General features: G+C 37.6%; 1 protein-coding gene across 2 annotated transcripts in view; it reads left to right on the forward strand.

Moving 5' to 3' along the window:
- Positions 1-219: 219 nt before the first annotated feature.
- LOC128232456 (serine/threonine-protein kinase 36-like) overlaps positions 220-24809 on the forward strand; it is a 40554-nt gene continuing 15964 nt past the window's right edge. Inside the window, exons 1-20 of one of the 2 annotated variants that reach the window (XM_052946017.1) lie at positions 220-395; positions 2425-2522; positions 2728-2868; positions 3139-3216; positions 3799-3978; positions 4108-4175; positions 4400-4626; positions 5200-5378; positions 5716-5901; positions 9166-9327; positions 11523-11746; positions 15131-15230; positions 15465-15562; positions 16179-16284; positions 17215-17365; positions 17701-17831; positions 18023-18046; positions 18756-18863; positions 22389-22582; positions 22738-22801. In XM_052946017.1, the coding sequence (XP_052801977.1) occupies positions 2436-2522; positions 2728-2868; positions 3139-3216; positions 3799-3978; positions 4108-4175; positions 4400-4626; positions 5200-5378; positions 5716-5901; positions 9166-9327; positions 11523-11746; positions 15131-15230; positions 15465-15562; positions 16179-16284; positions 17215-17365; positions 17701-17831; positions 18023-18046; positions 18756-18863; positions 22389-22582; positions 22738-22801 (2508 nt within the window). In that variant the 5' untranslated portion in view covers positions 220-395; positions 2425-2435. The remainder of the gene's footprint in view (positions 396-2424; positions 2523-2727; positions 2869-3138; positions 3217-3798; positions 3979-4107; positions 4176-4399; positions 4627-5199; positions 5379-5715; positions 5902-9165; positions 9328-11522; positions 11747-15130; positions 15231-15464; positions 15563-16178; positions 16285-17214; positions 17366-17700; positions 17832-18022; positions 18047-18755; positions 18864-22388; positions 22583-22737; positions 22802-24809) is intronic. The other variant, XM_052946018.1, reaches the window with a different exon arrangement.

The raw sequence follows: 24809 nt of genomic DNA on the forward strand, positions 1-24809 counted from the left end.
AACTTTGTCAAATAATGACGAAATGGTTACTTGACACATACGAGGGCCGGTATTTGAATCAATTACCGTTTACATTGAACAGGTGTTAATTATGCGAGGTTTACCGAGTTTTCCAGGTCTTCAGGTTTATTTCCGGAAAATAAACTTGTGCTAGAAAACGAGCTTTACCAAAATGAAAAACCAGTCCGCATTCCATGCGCATGCGTTGTAGCTGTTGTAAACAAACGCATTTTTTATATATATTTTTCAATGTTATTGCACTGATTTAGCAAAATGAATATAAGAGAACATATTTAATTGTCTTTTTATATTGTTCTAATGCTAATTAACACATGATGACCCTTTCTGTCGATTCTGCGAAGATATTTTGAGAAACAATTTTGTCGCGAAAACAGGTGATGTTTTGTTGACAATTTTCAATTTACTGAATTGTATTTTACACTGCTGTGGCTTCGGATTATATATAGTGCACATGTAACAGACTGCACGAATCGCTATGTGCACCTGTCGGGGTTCTTACCCACGACCTCTTGCTCTGTAAGCGGACACTCTACTGTGTCGCTTTGAAAGCTAGCTCTATAGCGAGACAGATAGATATATAGATTTATTTCAGTAAGGAATGCACATACATGGACATATAAAATCACAACATGTATAGTAAATACCATTATACATACATGATATTATCAATAGCCATGTCAGGCACACTGAACCAAGGATGACACAAAAAAGAGAAAACTCTTATTTCCATTGTGGACCTTTGTTTTGGTGGCTTGGCATAGGGAGGCATTGCATATTTAAGTAATAATATAGTAGTTGAGAAAGTTAAATATAATTATCACAATATAGTATGAATATGACAGTATGTTAGTGTAGTACTTATAAAATGCGAGGTTAAGTTAAAATAGTTCCTTTACTGAAAAACCTTTTAATAGCATAACTAATTATGCAAAATTATCTAAAAAAATATTTACTAGCAACTTAAAAACAGGTAATTTCTTAGTCTGTGCGATACCTGATGGCAACTTTTTCCATAAGGAAATGCCAGAAAAGAAGAAGGACTTTAACCCAAAACCTTTGACCTCTGGAACAGCATAAGCCCCTTTCTGACATAACCTTGTCCTATGTGTGTGTACAGTATCTTGGGAGATAAAATTGTCTCCCATGTAGTCTGGGGCTATGCCATTATAAGTATAAGTATAAGTGCCGCTATGTACACATCAAATACCTGGTTACACTCACCTTTAACTTATCTACTAGCTGATTGGCAAATAAGTTTACACTTGCATAGTTGAGAGAACATTGCCCGCCCTGATTTTCTGTTTTTTCTTGAGGGGACGTTTTTTCAGATCAGGTGGGATGTTCATGGGTACAACCCAACACAACCTCCAAATTAAGATAGATAATTTTGCCTTGGTCAACAAAAAGTTTGTCTCCATGACATATTTTTAGTAGGAAGTTCCTCATCATTTTTCTCTTTTATGGAGAGTAATTTCCTCATGGTGAAAAATTGATAACAGAAAAAAATGTGGGACATATTTATTCAGCCTTACTAAAGTCTTGTCTATGAAAAAAGTCTGTTTAGATTGTTTTTTTGTTTCGATTTAATTTAAGTTATTATGTCATTATTAATTGATCTTAAAGTGCTGACAAATATCTTATACAGTGGATAATACCAAAACTTTCCATTATTCAACATAAAGTCTGACTTCTCTGTGTTAATTTAATTAAAAAAGCCTGCAGAGGACACTGTCCTTTTGGCTGGTGTTTAGTACAGTCAAGAACATGACACTAGACAGTGCTCATCTCTGCTATATTCATGAAGAGAATGCTAGTTTATTGGTATTGCAGAGTTTTGTATGTATTTTTGTTTTTTTACGTGAACAATAAAATTATCAAATTATTCCCGTTGCAGTCTTTTTATTTAGTGACTCTGCTGATTCCCTAGCCCATTTGCTGTGATGATCCTGTCAAAACATTTGGTGTCTTGGGTCACCATGTCAAGCCCTGATTGGCTTCATTCTAATTTCAATGTCAATTTACTCTCAGGATAAGCAATTCCAAGCCTTTGAAATCCTTTATTCTCAGGAACCCTAGCCAGGGCTTTGCACTGAACTCACTAGGGGCCGCCAGGTTTTTCAAAATGTTCAAATTTCACCCATGCACTTGGAACAAATGAAAATTTGCTATGTGCCTTGCTTTTTTAATGATTTCTTTTGAAATCTTTCTGGCGCAATATACATAGGTATGTATTTAAAGTGTACTTTCATCATTTGGAAGCCATACTGATTAAAGTCTGTGGCTTTGAAAGTCTTAAAATTGCAAAAATGCTTTTTTATATATTTTTTTAACTGCCCTTGTACATTATGCCAAAAATAAATCTAAATTGAAAAAATTGAAAATTGATGGTTGATTTCTTTTCAGAATCGGTAATCATGGCAGATAATTACCATGTTCTTGAATTGATTGGAGAAGGGTCATTTGGAAAAGTATATAAAGGCAGAAAGAAATACACTGGACAGGTAGAGTTTGTTTATACGGACAAATTATTATTTAGTGATAAATCAAAAGACCAAATGGCCATAATTAATAAATATGTTTGCAAAACCAATCAGTATTTTTTCCATATACGTTATGTTTTCTTAACCAGTGTTTTATGTGTGTTTTTTTGTACAATTAGTTAGTTTCCCAAGTATGTTCAATGCACTGTGGAAAAATGTTTCATAGATTGTGGCAATAAAGTTCATTCCTAAAGTTGGAAAGCCGGAGAAAGAGTTACGAAACCTTAGGCGTGAGATAGACATCATGCGACATCTTCATCATGACAACATCATAGAGATGTCGGACAGCTTTGAAACAGATAAAGAGGTAGTATTCAAACAATTAATATTAAGTGCTTAAAATGTAACCCACCCCCATCAAGCCAATGTCATTGAAACCCTATAATAATATAGAAATTAGATCTAAATTTATGGGTTATAAATTTCAGAAAAAGGTCCAAAAAAGGTATAATGCTATTTCCAGGCTTTGCCTGATTAAGTTTCCATGTAATTTACACAATAAGCCTTATAATTTGCCCCTGTCTTTGAATATCTCATACCTGTGGCTGACTATGTGGTTGCATTATGTGTGTTGCAGGTGGCCGTGGTGACAGACTATGCAGAGGGAGAACTCTTTCAAATCCTGGAAGATGACGGTAATCTTCCTGAGGAACAGGTGAGTACATGTACTGCTAGTTATTATGTAGCTGCTTTACAATCTTAATGCCAAATATATTTTGTTATACATTTAAACACGGTTATTCCAAACACTGTTTATCCAAAATTCTGGCATTTTTTAATTTATTTTATGGTCCTGATATAGTCCTTCATTTTTTATTTTATTTTTTATCAATAATCTGAAATCACTATTTTCAAATAATTGCCATTTCGAATTAGAAAGTACAGTCCCGATTTGGTATTTCACACCTATTTATCAATGCTTGTTTTGAACACAAATATTTCATAGTTTTCACATAGCATTAGGGCATTGGCTTCAGGTGCTTATGAAGCACAACTCATGCTTGTTAAAGAATGACATTAAGCATGCATATGTAACAAACATTGGTGTCAAATAATGAGTTGTTTTTTGGGTGATGTAGTGTGTCTATAGTGGCTGGTTTACTCAATCTGAATATCATTTTAAAAATTTGTCTTATCAAATTTGATCGCCACATTACTCAATCGACCTGCTACAGAGTGTTAGAATGTATCTAAGTAAAGTATATACAGATGTCAGTGAATGCGTGCTTTTATGCAGGTGCAGCACATTGCTGCCCAGCTTGTGTCTGCGCTGTACTACCTCCACTCCCACCGCATCCTGCACCGTGACATGAAGCCCCAGAACATCCTCCTGGGAAAGGGTGGCATCGTCAAGCTCTGTGACTTTGGTTTTGCCAGGGCTATGAGCTTCAACACACTGGTCCTTACATCCATCAAGGTAAACTGCCCGAATGTATGCCATTGTAATGTGTTTTAGTTTTGTCATCATAAAACATGGGAGATTTACTTAATGGGTAGAAACAGTAGTTTATGTGCTTGAAGTTTAATTGTGGTAATGCCTTTGCAGGGCACACCTCTGTACATGTCTCCAGAACTGGTGGAAGAGAAACCTTATGACCACACTGCAGACTTATGGTAAGAACATGTGCTTTAGTTCACACCTGTACTCTTTTCTTGGATGGATACTCGTAGAGAAGTATTTACATATTTCAGTGTTCTAGTTGTTTCAATTAGAAATTGTGTTCTCCAAGCTGTTGAATAGAAGAGACATTTTATTGAGAAAGCATCACTCTTTATTCTGAGTGAAGTCAGTACCTGACCTGTAATGAGACTGTGTGTGTATGTATGATGTGTTACAGGGCGCTGGGGTGTATCCTGTATGAGCTGTTCACTGGCACACCACCTTTCTACACCAACTCCATCTTCCAGCTTGTGAGTCTGATCATCAAGGACCCGGTCAAGTGGCCGAAGAATATGAGCCCGATGTTCAAGGACTTCCTGCAGGGCGTACTCACCAAGAACCCCAAACAGCGGCTCGCCTGGCCAGAACTTCTGCACCATCCATTTGTCACAGACCTTGTCAAAGGTTTAACATATTATCATCTGCCTCTGTTTTGTCCCAGCCTATGGTTGTATCAATGGAAAACTAAACTTTACCAGCATATTCTAAAATATATGTAGACATGTCTTTTCAAAAATGACTAGAAATTATATTTCTTTTTTCAAAATGTTAAGGTGAGTGTTTGCTTTAAAAATTCTTCAACTGCATCAGAATTTATTATATGACTTTGAAGTAACTTGCATCATCACATCTGATCTGCTTTCTTGGCCCTTCCATAACTTTGTCATTCATGGTGGGATTTGGAAATAATTGGGACATAAGTGACCACTCAAAGGTGATGGCATCTTGTACTAAAGACCCTGGTCCCTAGCTTCAAGATCAAGGTAAATAATTGGGCATTGGTGAACACCCAAGTAACAATGTCATGCCAAGACCTACATGTCTGAGAGCTTTCTTATATAAGCCTTACTGATGACAGTGGATCGTATCTGGGGTAGTCATTCACTTCTGTAATAGCTCTTGTTGTAGCAGAGAGACTTGTGACTGTTACTGCATATACACGTGTAAGTGTGAATGTTCCCCTTGTGTATATTACAGTCCGTGATGAGGACGTGAACCTTCCAAGCCCATTCACCCAGCCCCTGACGGCCTCTATGATCCGCATGAAGGATGCTCAGGCAAAGGAGAAGGCCCATCCAAAGGGCACGTCCAAGATCCTTGCCAAGGCACGCAAGAAAGCCATGGAGGAGGAGGAAAAAAAGGGAGTACGCACACAGGTATGGGAGGGTAGTAAGGGTGGTACATGTATGGTAAACGGAGGGGGGCATGTCCAGCTAAATTATACGATCCTGCTTAAACACTCTTAATCGCGAGGATCCTACATGTTTATCCAAATCTTTCTAACATCTAAAGGTGTGTGGTTGCAGTTAATACTTCACATCAATTCATTTAAATAATGAGTTAAATCTTAAAAGATTTCAACGTGACGTTAAGACCATGACTCATAAAGATTTCATTTAACAGACATTAACACCAAGCCATCTGTATAACAGAAGCAAACATAAGATAATATACCCTAATACCCTAGTAATAATCAAGTACTCACCAACATAGAACGGCACGGTAGATGTCCCTGCAGTGGCCCCTACTAAGACGCAGACAGGAGCAGAATCCAGGGAGGCCTGGGGGCCAAAACTGAAGCCTGATGAGGGCGGGGTGTTGCATGAGAAAAACGGGCCCATCCCAACACATGCCGAACGTGAACACACCAAGGACTGGGAAAACACAGGGCTCAGTAAAGTGAGTACTCCAGCGACTGTAGTCCAGGATCTCATGGACTGCTGGATGCTTCTTTTAATTCCTTAATCCTTATAGTAATATTTTAACGAGAGTTTATAAAATGGGATATTTGTTGCTAAAGCAAGAAAAAAGTGTGCTGTGTTATCAGTGTTTGCTTAAACTAACTACCATGTTCTAAACAATCAAATGTATGTATTAAGGAGATTGTGTTTCTTTTCCTTTTAATCAGTATTTATCGCTTTTGTATTGTAAATGTATTGACTTAAACACATTTAAAAAGCATTTATACAGATTGGCTTTCCTTTTCTTTTATTTTCAAATATTTTGTCTAAGATATAGTTATACAAGACAATCACCAGATACATATAACAGTTTGTGTTACATAGTGAACAAAGATTTGTTTTAAAATCAGATTGTTCTTTTTTGTTATTGTCACTTTATATACTCATTTACAAAAGTAAGGAGTTGCTTGAAATAGTTGTGTTACTTTTCTATGTGGTAATAATATGAGTGTTTATATGGTTTGTTATGTTTTCATTAAAGATATCATCTGAAGAGGTAAACATGCATGATAGACAAGTTAATGTTCATAGTTTTAGCATTGCTTAATCATAGCTTTTTTCTGCTAATTCTTTAATAAAACCAAGTTCAGTGCACAGTCTGATTTATTATAGAAATAGTGTAACCACAAAATAGGTCCATGCCATAAAGCCAGAAGTGTGCTTGCTGATAAATTCTTCCTTAAAGTTTTGCTTCTACTTACAGTTATAGCAAAATTGTAGATAAACAGTTATTGAATAGTGAACTCATTGTGGAGTGAAGCACACCAGCATTTCAACTCTTCATTATGCACAACATAAGTATTATTATAAAACAATTGGTCTATCTTATTGCAGCAAAGACAGGTAATATATGAGCACGCGATGAGGCGGGGGAGGCTAGATGGGGTAGTGGCTGTTTAGATGTCTGTCACTTTGTCTGTCTTCTCTTTTACTGTATAATATATGAGCACAATAGAAGGAGGGGGGAGGCTAGAGGGGGCAGTGGCTGTTTAGATGTCTGCACTTAGTTTTTTTCTCTATTTTTTGATCTTTTGACCTTTGTTGTTAAAAAGGAGCTTTGTTGCATGTTTTGCATATTGATGGGAATTGTATGAATATTGTAAACTCATCCATGTAACTATTTAGAATCTACTTTCATAGGTATTAAGTTTTTGCGTTATACTTTAATCCACTTTCCATTTAAGTGCCTGGTTTTACATGCATGCCAAATGATTTGATAAAAAGTAAGCAGTATGTTTGATATGATGTTTGAAGTACTTGCCATTTGTAGGCCAAAATAAAAATCTATAGAACCATTCCAGTTTATGCTGTACAATGCCAAAGAAAATTATAAGACCTAGTGCCTATTTGTGCTCGAATAGTTATTGTCATTGCACAGACTAGTGCTGACTACATTAAAAAAAACTCCTGCAATTAATCCTCATACATTTTGAAATTTTGCATTTTGTATGAAAAGCTTTTTATGTACATGTAAATATTTTCCAATAACTTAATTACACTAAAGCTTGCTTAAGTTATGCATGCTATAGTCATGATTTTTAGCTCACCGGGCCCAAATTTCTTGAAACTTCTTAAGTCTCTGATAACAGAAATAAGCTAAACCCACTTTTTTGTCTTTCAATATTTTGCATTTTAAATACTCCTTTGTTTTAATACTTAAGATAGAAATTATCGTGACGATAATCACAATAAACCATTTTTCATTTATAAAAAAACACTATAAGTATGTATTTTGGCTTATTGAAATAAGCAACTTAAGCCTGTTAAGCTTAAAAAGTTTCGAGAAATTGGGGGCTGAGCACTAAGTGGTCAAGAGTGAGCAATTGTGACAGGGGACTGTCCACAGTTTGTCGTCGTCCGTCCTCAACATTTGCCCTTGATGGTCCCCTTCCTGATTCCTTAAAATAAAGTGGTTCCACGGTGAACATGGCAACCAAAAGTAGAATCTTCTCCTCAGAAACCAATGGGCCAAATTCAAATTAATTTCATAGAATGTTCCTAAGATTGTTCGTTATCAAATTCCTTCAAGCTATGTTGTTTCATTAAAAAAATTGCCGATAGGGTCAGAGCTAGTTTTCACTATATGACTATATGGAAAACTTTTAAAATCATATCCTCAAAAACTGTTCGGCAGATTTAAAAATTATTTAACCTAAATGTTCGTAAGATGGCCCTTTATCAAATTCCTTCAAGCCATGTTGGTTTGTTTAAAACTCTGCCACGAAGGTTTGGGGCTAGTTTTCACTATGTGACTATATTCTACATGGTGCAGTTTTAGTAAGGAAGACTAATCAGGCAAAATCTCCCTTAGAAAATCATCTCTGAAACTGCCTGGCCCAGACCTTTGACATTATGTTATGGTTCTTCATCAAAGTTGTTCAAATCATGGCCCTGGCCTTAATTTCTTGAAACATCTTTAGTCACTTATAACAGGATTAAGTTTAGCTTAGCTTCAATTTGGTATACTTTCATTAATTCTCACATTTCAAGGTTTTGAGACTATTACAGAAGGAAATATTTTAAAGATTATCATGATAAACCATGTTTGTTATATAAAATCAAGTATAAGCAGCTTATTTGACTATTTGAAATAAGAGACTTATGCCTGTTATGATTAAAAAAATTGAGAGAAATGGAGGCCTGGTGTCAAAGCTGGCCCCCATATTCCTTCAAGCTTGGTTGAAAACCATGCTGATAGCTTAATGGCACATTTTCCTTATATGGCTACAATTAAGAAATTGCTAATTTGTTAAGAATTCCACAGAAATGTTCCTCTGCTAACCCTTAATCATTTACTCAGTTGAGCGTAAGGGCTCTTGTTTCTCCTAATTTTCTGGTGTCAGTCCTAGTGTTAAATGCAGTAGATTAAAATGAGCAGCCTTACACAGTTCTAGTATCAATGATGTCTATAAATGTTAAAAGTTCTTTTAGGAATAGGTTTTGTAGTATTGAAAAAAACTGATGAAATCCTTTTGAAACTTAATGGCTCTGTGTGTTTTCAAGTAACTTATTCTTTCTAAGATTAAATCTTCTTACTCAGCCCCTACACAAGAGGCAATAGCAGGTATTCACTAAAAACAGATTAAAAGTATTCACTGATAGTTTTGTTATAAATAAAATTGAAACATGTCTTGTAGTACCTATATGTAAATTTCATGAAGAAACTTCCAGCACAGTCTGCTAAAAGTTCTTCTGTTGTCAGAACACAGACCCAACGCCTAGGGCAGACAGGATCAGCAAGGATTACGAAAAAGAGTACCCAAGTATCGAGATCGAGGGGCGGCGGACGATACGCAAATCCACGGAGAAACGTGAGGAAAACCTGCCCACCAAGAACATTGAGAACGTGAAACTGGATGGGGAGGTGAGCTATGGGGCAGAGCTCATAATGTTCAAGGGTGTTATTGTGGATTACATTACATAGAATGGTACACTCAGTTAATGGGAGTATTGATTTTGATGTTAAAGTTGCATACAATTTAATAGTTAAAAATGTTAGATTAAAAAAAAATCACCTTAATTCTAGTGATAATGAATACTTATCTTAATAAGCCAAAATTCTGTCAACCCATACCACAAGAAGTTTGTATGTCCTTTGCTTAAATTGCCTAAACATTGAAATGAACTGTTTTAGGGAAATGATAAGGTAAACTTGCTTGAGGCAACTGCCCTAGAATCTCCCTATTATCTCAAACCTGACCATAAACTTATCAGTAAATCATAGTCATGCATGGTTTGATAACAGACTAATACAAATTGTTGATAAAGATATGTTGTTGTCTATGAATTGGGGCTTGCAAGCTTCATGGCTTGCTGGAGCTACCTTAACATCATACGAGGGTTGTCCGGAAAGTTTTGAGACTGTGTCTATATTTCAAAATGTTTTTAATATAAATCAACAAACAATAAACAGCTGTGTATATAGACTATTCACGAGTTTCCTTTTGAAAAATAAAAATAAATAATCTCAAATTAAGGAAGGAAATGGTTGTCAAGACAACCCATCTAGAGCTTCACTGAGCACTTTGAAATGGATGTTTTCTGAAAATTGTTCACAATTCATATATACTACTCCGTCTGAATAATAGATGTCAAAATGTCACGTAAAAACATATGGCGACAGTATGACGTCAGCTGCATCACTAAGCAAATTATTGATGCAATCTAACAGTAGACATGGTTGTAACAATCAGCGGAAGTAGAGAGGTATTTCGAAGATGTCGGAAAAAAAAACAACGTTAACGTCACACACGGAGCAGCGCGCTATGATCAAACACTGTGTTCGCGGCGGAATAACTCCTACAAATAGCTATACATTTCTAACAGGGGATAAATCAAAGCCAACATGTTCAAGGGCTTTGGTATTTCGTTGTTATGGACGTTTCAGTGACGAGCATGGAAATGTGTGCGATTAGAAGCGGAGCGGCAGACCGTCAGTCGTGAGTGAAATTGACGTAAATTCAGTGCAGGACATGTTACAAGAAGACTGGCGGAGGACAGTGAGGGAAATTGACGAATCCGTTCAGCTAAAAAGAACACTTGTTCATAATATCATAAAAGAGTGGTACGGACAGATATTCAAGCAATGAGCTGATTTTCACCGTAAGTGTGTACGTGCAGAAGGAGCGTATTTTGAAAAACTGTAAATGACGTGATACAATGAGACAACGAAGTGCTCCGTGGCTTGTAACCTGTACTTTTTGTAATGTTTGTTGTATACGTTCACTTCGTAGTATATTGTTGAAACTTTCAGGATTTGTTTATACGAGATACAATTGACAGCTGATAAAAAAAATTAATTGCATCCTATGAGTGGTAAGTTTTTTATGAATGCAGTCTCAAAACTTTCCGGACAACCCTCGTATTAAGAGCCTATGATGTCTTAATCTCAAGCTCATAACCAAATAACTTCCCATGGCTGCTGCACATTGTCAAAATTTCATTTTGTAAATTTATTGAATGAATTTAGAATCTTGATCATTTGGGTTTAAACTCAAACATTAAATTTGGCTTAATGTTATTTATACAACTGATTTTTCCTTTTATATCATAAGTGATGTGATAGTCGTAGTTATTGTGTATAATGGCATGTCAGGAAAGTAGAAGTACCATAATGCAATATGCTACCGTAATGTATTGTGCTAACAACCAAATTACACCATTCTAACAGTAGATATTGTAGCTGGATTATAATGGACATGTTTGCAAGTATTAACAATACATATATATACATGGGTAAGTGATGTATTAGCCTTCATAGGTCGCAGTATAATAATACAAACCAGTCAACATGTGCTTATCTCTTTCATTTCATACATTTGCAAGTAAAAGTTTTTCTTTACCTGGTAATTAACAGAGAAGTACAAAAGGTATTATTCCTCTTAATGGTTTAAAATAGATTCATTGGTCAGCAAAGAGCCAATAGAAAATTGTGACATGAAGTGTTGTCATGTTGTTACGAAGCTACATGTAGTGTTGTTATGAAGCTACACATAGTGTTGTCATGTTGTTATGAAACTACATGTAGTGTTGTTACATCTGTCTCATGTTCCCCTGAAGGAGGAAGTGGACAGTGATGATGAGTGGCAGGGTCTGATTGACGTCACCGACGCAGACGGAGAGCCGGAGTACGCCCTTAAGTTGCTCACAGACAGGAAGTTCTTGGGACGGCTAAATGGCCGAGTGGAAACAAGCGGGGCACAGGTCCTTGATGGTATGCTGGAAGGGGCTGCACGTCTCCGCACCGTCCTCCGTGTCATCACCAACCTCGTCACACTAAAATGGTATGTTGTTTCTTGAAAATGAGTCAGTGTAGAATAATTTTACTAGGATAAGCACATACTGAAGGGAGATCAAATTTTTTGAACAGTATTGTTTGTGGCAATGGTACTCTCTGCTTTGGATGCTCTGTAAAGTAAAACGTGAAGGAAATTAATGATTGGAAAATCATGCAGAAATTTAAAGTGTGATTATTTCTAGTTTTATTTAGATGCTTTGCTGATTTGAAGTATATTTTCATTGTTACATGTATGTCTGTCGTTGTATTTTGATATGTGAGTTTAAATTGAGATGTGTAATGTTAATGTTATTTCAGGGAAGTTAAAGAAAGGTAAAATTGATGTTGATGTGAGCATTAGCCACTAGTGCTAGATAAAGGGGGCTTTGAAAAAATAATATTAGTGTTTGAGAAGACCTGAAATTTAAAAGGCTTGTAAAATATTTCAGTCATGAGTGTTCAATATTGTGATTACTAATTATCAGTCATTTGTTGTATGTGTACATGAACCAGAGTGTTGACATTCTAATAAAACAAGGAAAGGTTTCTGGTTTGCAGATTTGCTGTTACATTTGTGTGCTGTTTTGTACTAGTACATCTTTATTGTGAATAAAATCCAAAGTTGTACAGCCATACCTTTTTATCTTTGTTTTACATTCAGTGTCTTGTACATGTAGTGATTTTGTATGTATAGTTACTTTAACATGTATAGTGACTTGTACATGTAGTTACATGTACATAGGGACTTCTACATGTAGTGATTTGAACATGTAGTGGCTAGTTAATATAGTGATTTGTACATATGGTAACTTTAACACATTCATGTAGTGACATGTACATGTAGTGTCTTGTACATGTAGTGACTTGTATATGTAGTTACATGTACATGTAGTGTCTTGTACATGTAGTGACTTGTATATGAAGTGACATGTACATGTAGTAACTTGTACATGTAATGTCTTGTATATGTAGTGTATTGTACATGTAGTGTCTTGCATATGAAGTGACTTGTACAAGTAGTAACTTGTACATAAATGTCTTGTAAATGTAGTGTCTTGTACATGTAGTGTCTTGTACATGTAGTGACTTATACATGTAGTGTCTTTTACATGTAGTGTCTTTAACATGTAGTGTCTTGCATATGAAGTGATTTGTACAAGTAGTAACTTGTACATAAATGTCTTGTAAATGCAGTGACTTGTACATGTAGTGACTTGTACATGTAGTGACTTGTACATGTAGTGACTTGTATATGTAGTAATGTAGTGTCTTGAACATGTAGTGTCTTGAACATGTAGTGACTTGTACATGAAGTGACTTGAACATGTAGTGTCTTGCATATGAAGTGTCTTGTACATGTAGTGACTTGTACATGTAGTGACTTGAACATGTAATGACTTGTACATGAAGTGTCTTGTACATGTAGTGACTTGTACATATCGTGACTTGAACATGTAGTGACTTGAACATGTAGTGTCTTGTACATATAGTGACTTGAACATGTAGTGACTTGTACATGTAGTGTCTTGTACATGTAGTGTCTTGTACATATAGTGTCTTGAACATGTAGTGACTTGAACATGTAGTGACTTGTACATGTAGTGTCTTGTACATATAGTGACTTGAACATGTAGTGACTTGAACATGTAGTGTCTTGTACATGTAGTGACTTGAACATGTAGTGACTTGTATATGTAGTGTATTGAACATGTAGTGACTTGAACATGTAGTGTCTTGTACATGTAGTGACTTGAACATGTAGTGACTTGAACATGTAGTGACTTGAACATGTAGTGACTTGAACATATAGTGTCTTGTACATGTAGTGTCTTGTACATATAGTGACTTGAACATGTAGTGTCTTGTACATGTAGTGACTTGAACATGTAGTGTCTTGTACATGTAGTGACTTGAACATGTAGTGACTTGAACATATAGTGTCTTGAACATGTAGTGACTTGAACATGTAGTGTCTTGTACATGTAGTGTCTTGTACATATAGTGACTTGAACATGTAGTGACTTGAACATGTAGTGTCTTGTACATGTAGTGACTTGAACATGTAGTGACTTGTACATGTAGTGTATTGAACATGTAGTGTCTTGTACATGTAGTGACTTGAACATGTAGTGACTTGAACATGTAGTGTCTTGTACATATAGTGACTTGAACATGTAGTGTCTTGTACATATAGTGACTTGAACATGGAATGACTTGAACATGTAGTGTATTGAACATGTAGTGTCTTGAACATGTAGTGACTTGAACATGTAGTGTATTGAACATGTAATGACTTGAACATGTAGTGACTTGAACATGTAGTGTCTTGTACATATAGTGACTTGAACATGTAATGACTTGTACATGTAGTGTATTGAACATGTAGTGTCTTGTACATATAGTGACTTGAACATGTAGTGACTTGAACATGTAGTGTCTTGTACATATAGTGACTTGAACATGTAGTGACTTGAACATGTAGTGTCTTGTACATGCAGTGACTTGAACATGTAGTGACTTGTACATGTAGTGACTTGAACATGTAGTGTCTTGTACATGTAGTGACTTCTACATGTAGTGACTTGTACATGTAGTGACTTGAACATGTAGTGTCTTGTACATGCAGTGACTTGAACATGTAGTGACTTGTACATGTAGTGACTTGAACATGTAGTGTCTTGTACATGTAGTGACTTCTACATGTAGTGACTTGTACATGTAGTGACTTGTACATGTAAAGACTAGTACATGTAGTGTCTTGAACATGTAGTGTTTTGAACATGTAGTGACTTGTACATGTAGTGACTTGAACATGTAGTGTCTTGTACATGTAGTGACTTCTACATGTAGTGACTTGTACATGTAGTGACTTGTACATGTAAAGACTAGTACATGTAGTGTCTTGAACATGTAGTGTCTTGAACATGTAGTGACTTGTACATGTAGTGACTTGTACATGTAAAGACTAGTACATGTAGTGACTTGTACATGTAAAGACTAGTACATGTAGTGTCTTGAACATGTAGTGTCTTGAACATGTAGTTACTTGTACATGTAGTGTCTTGAACATGTAGTGTCTTGAACATGTAGTGTCTTGAACATGTAGTGACTTGTACATGTAGTGACTTGTACATGTAGTGTATTGAACATGTAGTGTATTGAACATGTAGTGTATTGAACTTGTAGTGACTTGTACATGTAGTGTCTTGAACATGTAGTGTCTTGAACATCTAGTGACTTGTACATATAGTGACTTGTACATGTAGTGTCTTGTACATGTAGTGACTTGTACATGTAGTGTCTAGAACATGAAGTGACTTGTACATGGGGGTCTTGTTTGTGTAGGTTCTACTTAAGATGTGTTTATGAATGTGTGGTTGGCATGTTTCAGTGAAGTTGAACTGATAGTGGAGGCGATCCGGGCTGTCAACCTTCCAATCATGCCCCTCAAACTGCTCGCAGACATCATGGACAAGGCCAAGGTCAAACAGGTCAGGAACTTATTATTTTGTTTTTGGTAGTAGGGATTCTTTGTTTTAGCTACCCTTAAAAAATAAGTTACTTTCAATGGATATCAGCATTTTCAGTGAAGGACATGACTATTTTTGTGATAATTGCTTATATCATTGAAAATAAGCTCAATAACAAACCAGAAATAGCTTTCTGTCGTACTTGGATTCTGTAATTAAATTGAATGAATTACTCAATGTTATTGTGCATTACAGCAACCCTGGTGTCAGCAGATCCTGGTGGACCTGGTGATCGCTCTCAATGCTTACTTTGCCAGTGAGATCAGCTGGACAGAACATGTCGACAAACAAATGTCAGTAACCACACCTGGTCCCCTGTCAACATGACTCTATGCTACATGACATAATTTGAAAATGTAACCTTAATACATGAAAAAAGAATTTTAAAAGTTTAGTTCTTTTTAGATTTTAAAGTGACACCCTTATTCAAAATCAATACATACACATGTATAACAAACATTAATTTTGACTGATAAACCTTTAACTACTTACTAAATAATGCAATCATGGAAGATATTAATTACTGATAACAAGTTTGTAACCGCGTATTTAATAGCAGAAAGTGCAAAAATATTAAATGATTGATGAATGCTAAAAGATTTACTGTGGTCTTCTATACATTTATAGGGTAGAAATACCATGCTTTAAACTGATTTCTTTCAAATTCAACTCGGTATCCTTCATAAAAACCATTGTTACCAACATTTATTCAGTCTTTTTTGGAATATTAAAGTAATATTATTAGTTGTGGTAATTCTTATTTTGGAGTAAGAGTGCATCTTTACTTAATGTTTTGCATTTTTATGATTTTGTTGCCCATAGTGATCAATATGAACATTTTAACAATTATCTCAGCATACAGTTATTAAACAGGAAAGACAATGTTAGCACTAGTGTATTGTGTTACAGAGCGGGTGAATTTCTGGAAGCCATGGGGCGGTTCATGTCGCTTATACCAAAACTCATGTACCAACAAGTGGATGAGGATCTGCGCCTCCGTGAACAGTCAATACTGGTGAGTAAACAAGGAGGCTCTGTGAACAGTCGATACTAGTGAGTAAACAGAGAGGCTCTGTGAACAGTCGATACTAGTGAGTAAACAGAGAGGCTCTGTGAACAGTCGATACTAGTGAGTAAACAGAGAGGCTCTGTGAACAGTCGATACTAGTGAGTAAACAGAGAGGCTCTGTGAACAGTCGATACTAGTGAGTAAACAGAGAGGCTCTGTGAACAGTCGATACTAGTGAGTAAACAGAGAGGCTCTGTGAACAGTCGATACTAGTGAGTAAACAGAGAGGCTCTGTGAACAGTCGATACTAGTGAGTAAACAGAGAGGCTCTGTGAACAGTCGATACTAGTGAGTCAACAGAGAGGCTCTGTGAACAGTCGATACTAGTGAGTCAACAGGGAGGCTCTGTGAACAGTCAATACAAGTGAGTAAACAGGGAGGCTCTGTGAACAGTCAATACAAGTGAGTAAACAAAGAGGCTCTGGCAACAGTCAATACTGTTGAGTAAACAGGGAGGCTCTGTGAACAGTCAATATTGTTGAGTAAACAGAGAGGCTCTGTGAACAGTAAATACAAGTGAGTAAACGTGGAGGCTCTGTGAACAGTCAACAATTGTGGATAAAAAAGAGGCTCAGTGAACAGTCAATAATTGTTAGTAAATGGGCAGGCGTCATTAACATTCAATACTGGTAAGTAAACTGGCATGGTGAGTAAACGGGGTTACGTAAATGTCAGTATTGGTGAGTAATCAGGGAGACTCCATGAACGGTCAATACTGGTGAATAAACATGCAGGTTACAAGCAATGAGTTTCAAATTTGAATATTGGGCCTCCTAGAAAGTTTATTATAATACTGTTAACTTAAGAGACCTGTATTTCATCTTCTCAACATATTTGCTGACAGTGATGTGTTGAACCTCTGTTGTTGTCTGACAGTGTGCGATCTATACATGCGAGGCGATGGAGCGGGACAAGCTAGGGCTGGCAGACCAGTACTTCACTCTGTTGTCCACCAAGCACACGGCCGCACTGGACGCCCTTATGACAGCCACACTCCCAGATGTTGCTGTTCTACAAAAACTCACAGGTAGATACATGTCTTCTGCAGATACAGTACAGATATGAACACAAAACCCCTCTGAATGTTCTCATGACTGCTACCCTAACCATCGTTCTGAAACTTGCAGACTGGCTACTTGGCTTCTTCATTCTTACCATGTGCAGTATAGGTAGTGATCCATGTAGCAATTCAAAGTTGAATAACAGTCATTTATAAATGTAAAAGTATTTAAAGTAAATTGAGAAAACCCTTCGCAAAAGCATCTTTTCCTTTTACATTTGGTGGTTGTTATATTACATACAGTACTCTGTTACCTTGTTATATAAGCTTTAAGCTGTACAATATCTACTCTCTATCTACAGAATTGGCAGAGGGTAACGAGGACCTGGCTGTGGAGCGCCACGAGAGCCTCACGCAGCTCGCCCTGTCCTGTCTCTCCACCATGCTCAACATTCCACTTGAGATGGATGCCGGTGCCAATGGCAGAAGGAAGGTAAATACACAATGTTTACTGTTAAGTGTTACATTCCTCATGTTCTTTGTGTAGTGTATCTAGTGTAACTTTAAATAAGCTTATAAATAGTAAGGTATTTGATGACCTGAATGTATCAGCAGTTTCTGATTTAGAATTGCTTTTATATTTCAAATTTGTACAGTAATGACACGGTGCATGTTTAATTTCAGCAGCCCCAGGATTATGAATTCAGGGTAAACAATAGCAAACAAACATGCAAAATGATGGCAGGCACTATTATATCTTTATCTTGGCACAGTTAATATCACAGTTCGATTACGGATATAATGGGGATCATATCAGGTCATCAGGTTGTGAGGAAATTGCACTGCATCACAAAATTAATAGACACTTAAATCTGTTTCAGTGTTTTAAAGTATTTTTCATGAAGGTCATGTAGTTGTATCAATGTTATGTTGGAGTGTTAACTGATAAAAGCTTTTAGGAAAGCCTTGAAACTATACACATGCACAATTGTATAGCCTTGAAACTATACACATACACAATTGTAAAGCCTTGAAACTATACACATACACAATTGTAAAGCCTTGAAACTATACACATGCACAATTGTATGCTCTGATGCATACCAGTACTCTGATCAGGCATAATATTTCTTTATACATTTTTTTACAACTGAATTTTTCTTTATTATTTATGATTCTAGTGCATAAATACTGCACATACATGTGTTATTTTTGCATCAGAGACAATCTCTGTCAATGCAACTATCTACCTGCAGGTCTGGTAAAATATTATATTGTATAATGCTGTATAGTGCAGTGTTATTCTAAGTCTTTTGTCCATGGCTAAGCATGAATTTCTGTTGTTAAATGCTTGAAATATAGCACTCTTTATAGTATGCTATCCAATGTAACGACTGTATCCTGGCATGTTTGACAGATAGCGCACTATCTTGGTGACAAGATGGCAAGCAAGGGGAATGAAAAACTCACGGACGACTTCCTCCTGCTCCTCAGACATCCTCCCCAGTGCTCAAACATGCTCAAGGTAGGTGCACATTGACCGAAAAATTTGAATGAAAATGAAGCAAAGTTTCAGATGTCATTGAGATATATGTTTACATTTTGATAAAAGGAGACACGTATTCAGTTAACCAATGAACAATCAGTTTTAATTATGCCCCCGAAGGTCGCACCGTCCGTCCGTCCGTCCGGCTCTGTAACTTTCCCTTGTATGGACAGATTTTAAAATAACTTGCCACATGTGTTCCACATACCAAGACGACGTGTTGCTTGCAAGACCTGTGTCCCTACCTCAAAGGTCAAGGTCACACTTAGTGTTTATTCACAATGGAGTGCTGCATATAAGGACATAGAGTACAGGTTGTCGTGTCCGGGCTGTAACTTTCCCTTGTATGGACAGATTTTAAAATAACTTGCCACATGTGTTCCACATACCAAGACGATGTGTCGCGTGCAAGACCCATGTCCCTACCTCAAAGGTCAAGGTCACACTTAGTGTTTATTTACAATGGAGTGCTGCATATAAGGACATAGAGTATAGGTTGTCGTGTCCGGGCTGTAACTTTCCCTTGTATGGACATATTTTAAAATAACTTGCCAAATGTGTTCCACATACCAAGACGACGTGTCGCGTGCAAAACCCATGTCCCTACCTCAACGGTCAAGGTCACACTTAGAGTTTACTTACAATGGAGTGCTGCATATAACGACATAGAGTATAGGTTGTCGTGTCCGGGCTGTAACTTTCCCTTGTATGGACAGATTTTAAAATAACTTGCCACATGTGTTCCACATACCAAGACGACGTGTCGCCTGCAAGACCTGTGTCCCTACCTCAAAGGTCAAGGTCACACTTAGTGTTTATTAACAATGGAGTGCTGCATATAAGGACATAGAGTATAGGTTGTCGTGTCCGGGCTGTAACTTTCTCTTGTATGGACATATTTTAAAATAACTTGACACATGTGTTCCACATACCAAGACGACGTGTCGAGTGCAAAACCCATGTCCCTACCTCAAAGGTCAAGGTCACACTTAGAGTTTACTTACAATGGAGTGCTGCATATAACGACATAGAGTATAGGTTGTCGTGTCCGGGCTGTAACTTTCCCTTGTATGGACAGATTTTAAAATAACTTGCCACATGTGTTCCACATACCAAGACAACGTGTGGTGTGCAAGACCCGTGTCCCTGCCTCAAAGGTCAAGGTCACACATAGTGTTTATTCACAATGGAGTGCTGCATATAAGGACATAGAGTACAGGTTGTCGTGTCCGGGCTGTAACTTTCCCATGTATGGACAGATTTTAAAAAAACTTGACACATGTGTTCCACATACCAAGACGACGTGTCGCGTGCAAGACCCATGTCCCTACCACAAAGGTCAAGGTCACACTTGTTGTTTATTCACAATGGAGTGCTGCATATAAGGACATAGAGTATAGGTTGTCATGTCAGGGCTGTTACTTTCCCTTGTATGGACAGATTTTAAAATCACTTGCTACATGTGTTCCACATACGAAGACAACGTGTCGTGTGCAAGACCCATGTCCCTACCTCTAAGGTGAAAGATACACTAAGTGTTTATTCACAAGGGAATTCTGAATATAAGGACATAACAGTGTAGGTTGTCAAGTATGGGTGGTATTTTTTTATGTTCAGAGGCAATTTAAAATAACTTGCCATATGTATTTGACACGTAAAGGCAAGATCAACTTTTCATGTACTGACCTTGTTCGTAGGTCAATGTCACATTCGGGGGCATTCGTCACATACTGTGACAGCTCTTGTTAGGGATGCAAACGAATGGCAAAATTGATATATATTCGAAAATTCGGTAAATCTTTCAATCGAATATTCGAATATCAAAATACATCTTTTAGAAGTTGTAGTAAACTATTATTATTATTCGCTTAAGTAATAACCGGGGCATTTTAAACCTTCGTTATTGTAACCCTGATTATCCTCAAATGAGCCTCTGAAATTCCCCATTTTCAGAAAGAAGAAAAGCAATACATTATTAACAAACAAATTTTAAAATAATTTAATTTTTAAATAATTTCAATTCCGTAGCCTTCATATTTGTAAACAATGTGAACTTAGATGGTTTCATAATCAAATGGCGTAATGCGCTGATGGAGGGTCTTTCCGTAGGACGAGCAGCCTCGTTTTGGGATAGACCTCTACTAAATATAACTATGGAAAAACTGAACCAACTCGGGAACTAGTGAAAAAATAAATTGCACCATATGTTGATTTTGACATTGTTGTAGCACATGTCATTTATATCATCGCGGCGATTTGAGCTAAGTTGCACAGTTTAATTTGCAGCCAGAGAACACATTGGTGTGAAGGCCGATTCCTTAATTCCTTAATAGGCAAAGGCATTTAATTTTACTGAAAATAATAGAAAATTTTGATGTCACTTGTCCAATAGCCAGTTGTTATAAAACGTACCTGACGATATGTCCCTTAATGACATAACGCGTGTATAGTGTATTGTCATCACAATCACACCTCTGGTGTTATGGGCAAATCGCTTAAAAACAGGACAAACAAACTTTATACACAGCAAAGGAGTGGTTGGCAAAATATTTATTTTTCTATTTATTCAATAACAGGAAATCGAATATTCGAATACCGATTTTGACATTCGAATACCAAACATTTGATCGAATATTTAAATATTCGTTTGCATCCCTAGTTAATTATCTTTAGAGTACCTACCATTCTCAGAGAAGCTTTGTTTTCATATGCAGCTGGTGTTGGCATGTTGCAAGTTGTCTTGTTCTAATGTTTTATATGTGGCAGGTTTTGTATATATGTGTCCTGTCAGTCTGTCAGGTGATGTATGTGTATTGCCAGGTGTCTTGTTCTCATGTTTTACAGTTGCAGGGGGAGTTTGCGTGTTGCCAGGTGTTTTGTTTTTAGGTTTTATTGTCTTATATATGGCAGGTGGTGTACGTGTGTTGCCAGGTGTCTTGTTCTCATATGTCTTTTATGTGGCAGGTGGTGTACATGTGTTGCCAGGTGTCTTGTTCTCATATGTCTTTTATGTGGCGCTAGGTGTACGCGTGTTGCCAGGTGTCTTGTTCTCATATGTCTTTTATGTGGCAGGTGGTGTACGCATGTTGCCAGGTGTCTTGTTCTCATATGTCTTTTATGTAGCAGGTGGTGTACGCGTGTTGCCAGGTGTCTTGTTCTCATATGTCTTTTATGTGGCAGGTGGTATACGCGTGTTGCCAGGTGTCTTGTTCTCATATGTCTTTTATGTGGCAGGTGGTGTAAGTATGTTGCCAGGTGTCTTGTTCTCATATGTCTTTTATGTGGCAGGTGGTGTACGCATGTTGCCAGGTGTCTTGTTCTCATATGTCTTTTATGTGGCAGGTGGTGTACGCATGTTGCCAGGTGTCTTGTTCTCATATGTCTTTTATGTGGCAGGTGGTGTACGCATGTTGCCAGGTGTCTTGTTCTCATATGTCTTTTATGTGGCAGGTGGTGTACGCATGTTGCCAGGTGTCTTGTTCTCATATGTCTTTTATGTGGCAGGTGGTGTACGCATGTTGCCAGGTTTCTACGACATTCTGTTCCTACATCTCCAACCAACAGCAGCACATGGAGTCGTTGCTGGGAGTGTTGATGGGCAAGGTGGAGCTTGCTGACATGGAGGTCAACTCTGTCATTGAGATGCTGATCCATATCCTCTCCACCATTGTCATTCAGCTTCAGACCATGCCACCTACGTAAGCATCAGTCTTTGTATCCTTCATATTGCTAAATTTTTCACAGGCTAAAAAGAATCTGTTTTAGCTGTACTATTTGTTGCTTAAATTTAGGTTGACTATATAAAGTAATTATTCAATCCTTATCTTTAACTTTAACTACAACCTCATTGCAGGTTGACAGATACTGCCACCCTCATGGTCTCCATCTTCCTAGAGTCCACCATTGCCAGTCACACAGTAAGTTCACTCTCCACACAAAATATATCTGTCTACACTAGAGATGCAAAGGAATGGCAAAATTGATATTCAAATATTGGATAATTCTTTTGATCCAATATTCAAATATTCGATTACGGAAATATATATGGTGATATAGGCAGCAGCGACCTTGTTGTTCAGTCAGATGGTGTACTGTGGCGTGTTTACTATGTATATGGTGTTATAGGCAGCAGCGACCTTGTTGTTCAGTCAGATGGTGTACTGTGGCGTGTTTACTATATATATGGTGATATAGGCAGCAGCGACCTTGTTGTTCAGTCAGATGGTGTACTGTGGGGTGTTTACTATGTATATGGTGTTATAGGCAGCAGCAGCCCTGTTGTTCAGTCAGATGGTGTACTGTGGGGTGTTTACTATGTATATGGTGTTATAGGCAGCAGTGACCTTGTTGTTCAGTCAGATGGTGTACTGTGGGGTGTTTACTATGTATATGGTGATATAAGCAGCAGTGACCCTTTTGTTCAGTCAGATGGTGTACTGTGGGGTGTTTACTATGTATATGGTGTTATAGGCAGCAGCAGCGACCTTGTTGTTCAGTCAGATGGTGTACTGTGGGGTGTTTACTATGTATATGGTGTTATAGGCAGCAGTGACCCTGTTGTTCAGTCAGATGGTGTACTGTGGGGTGTTTACTATGTATATGGTGTTATAGGCAGCAGTGGCCTTGTTGTTCAGTCAGATGGTGTACTGTGGGGTGTTTACTATGTATATGGTGTTATAGGCAGCAGTGACCCTTTTGTTCAGTCAGATGGTGTACTGTGGGGTGTTTACTATGTATATGGTGTTATAGGCAGCAGCAGCGACCTTGTTGTTCAGTCAGATGGTGTACTGTGGGGTGTTTACTATGTATATGGTGTTATAGGCAGCAGTGACCCTGTTGTTCAGTCAGATGGTGTACTGTGGGGTGTTTACTATGTATATGGTGTTATAGGCAGCAGTGACCTTGTTGTTCAGTCAGATGGTGTACTGTGGGGTGTTTACTATGTATATGGTGTTATAGGCAGCAGTGACCCTTTTGTTCAGTCAGATGGTGTACTGTGGGGTGTTTACTATGTATATGGTGTTATAGGCAGCAGCAGCGACCTTGTTGTTCAGTCAGATGGTGTACTGTGGGGTGTTTACTATGTATATGGTGTTATAGGCAGCAGTGACCCTGTTGTTCAGTCAGATGGTGTACTGTGGGGTGTTTACTATGTATATGGTGTTATAGGCAGCAGTGACCCTGTTGTTCAGTCAGATGGTGTACTGTGGGGTGTTTACTATGTATATGGTGTTATAGGCAGCAGTGACCCTGTTGTTCAGTCAGATGGTGTACTGTTGGGTGTTTACTATGTATATGGTGATATAGGTAGCAGTGACCCTTTTGTTCAGTCAGATGGTGTACTGTGGGGTGTTTACTATGTATATGGTGTTATAGGCAGCAGCGACCTTGTTGTTCAGTCAGATGGTGTACTGTGGGGTGTTTACTATGTATCTGGTGTTATAGGCAGCAGTGACCCTTTTGTTCAGTCAGATGGTGTACTGTGGGGTGTTTACTATGTATATGGTGTTATAGGCAGCAGTGACCCTTTTGTTCAGTCAGATGGTGTACTGTGGGGTGTTTACTATGTATATGGTGTTATAGGCAGCAGTGACCCTTTTGTTCAGTCAGATGGTGTACTGTGGGGTGTTTACTATGTATATGGTGATATAGGCAGCAGTAACCCTTTTGTTCAGTCAGATGGTGTACTGTGGAGTGTTTACTATGTATATGGTGTTTTATGCAGCAGCGACCTTGTTGTTCAGTCAGATGGTGTACTGTGGGGTGTTTACTATGTATCTGGTGTTATAGGCAGCAGCGACCTTGTTGTTCAGTCAGATGGTGTACTGTGGGGTGTTTACTATGTATATGGTGTTATAGGCAGCAGCAGCCCTGTTGTTCAGTCAGATGGTGTACTGTGGGGTGTTTACTATGTATCTGGTGTTA

Source organism: Mya arenaria, chromosome 4 (assembly GCF_026914265.1).
Source record: "Mya arenaria isolate MELC-2E11 chromosome 4, ASM2691426v1".
Taxonomy (NCBI): domain Eukaryota; kingdom Metazoa; phylum Mollusca; class Bivalvia; order Myida; family Myidae; genus Mya; species Mya arenaria.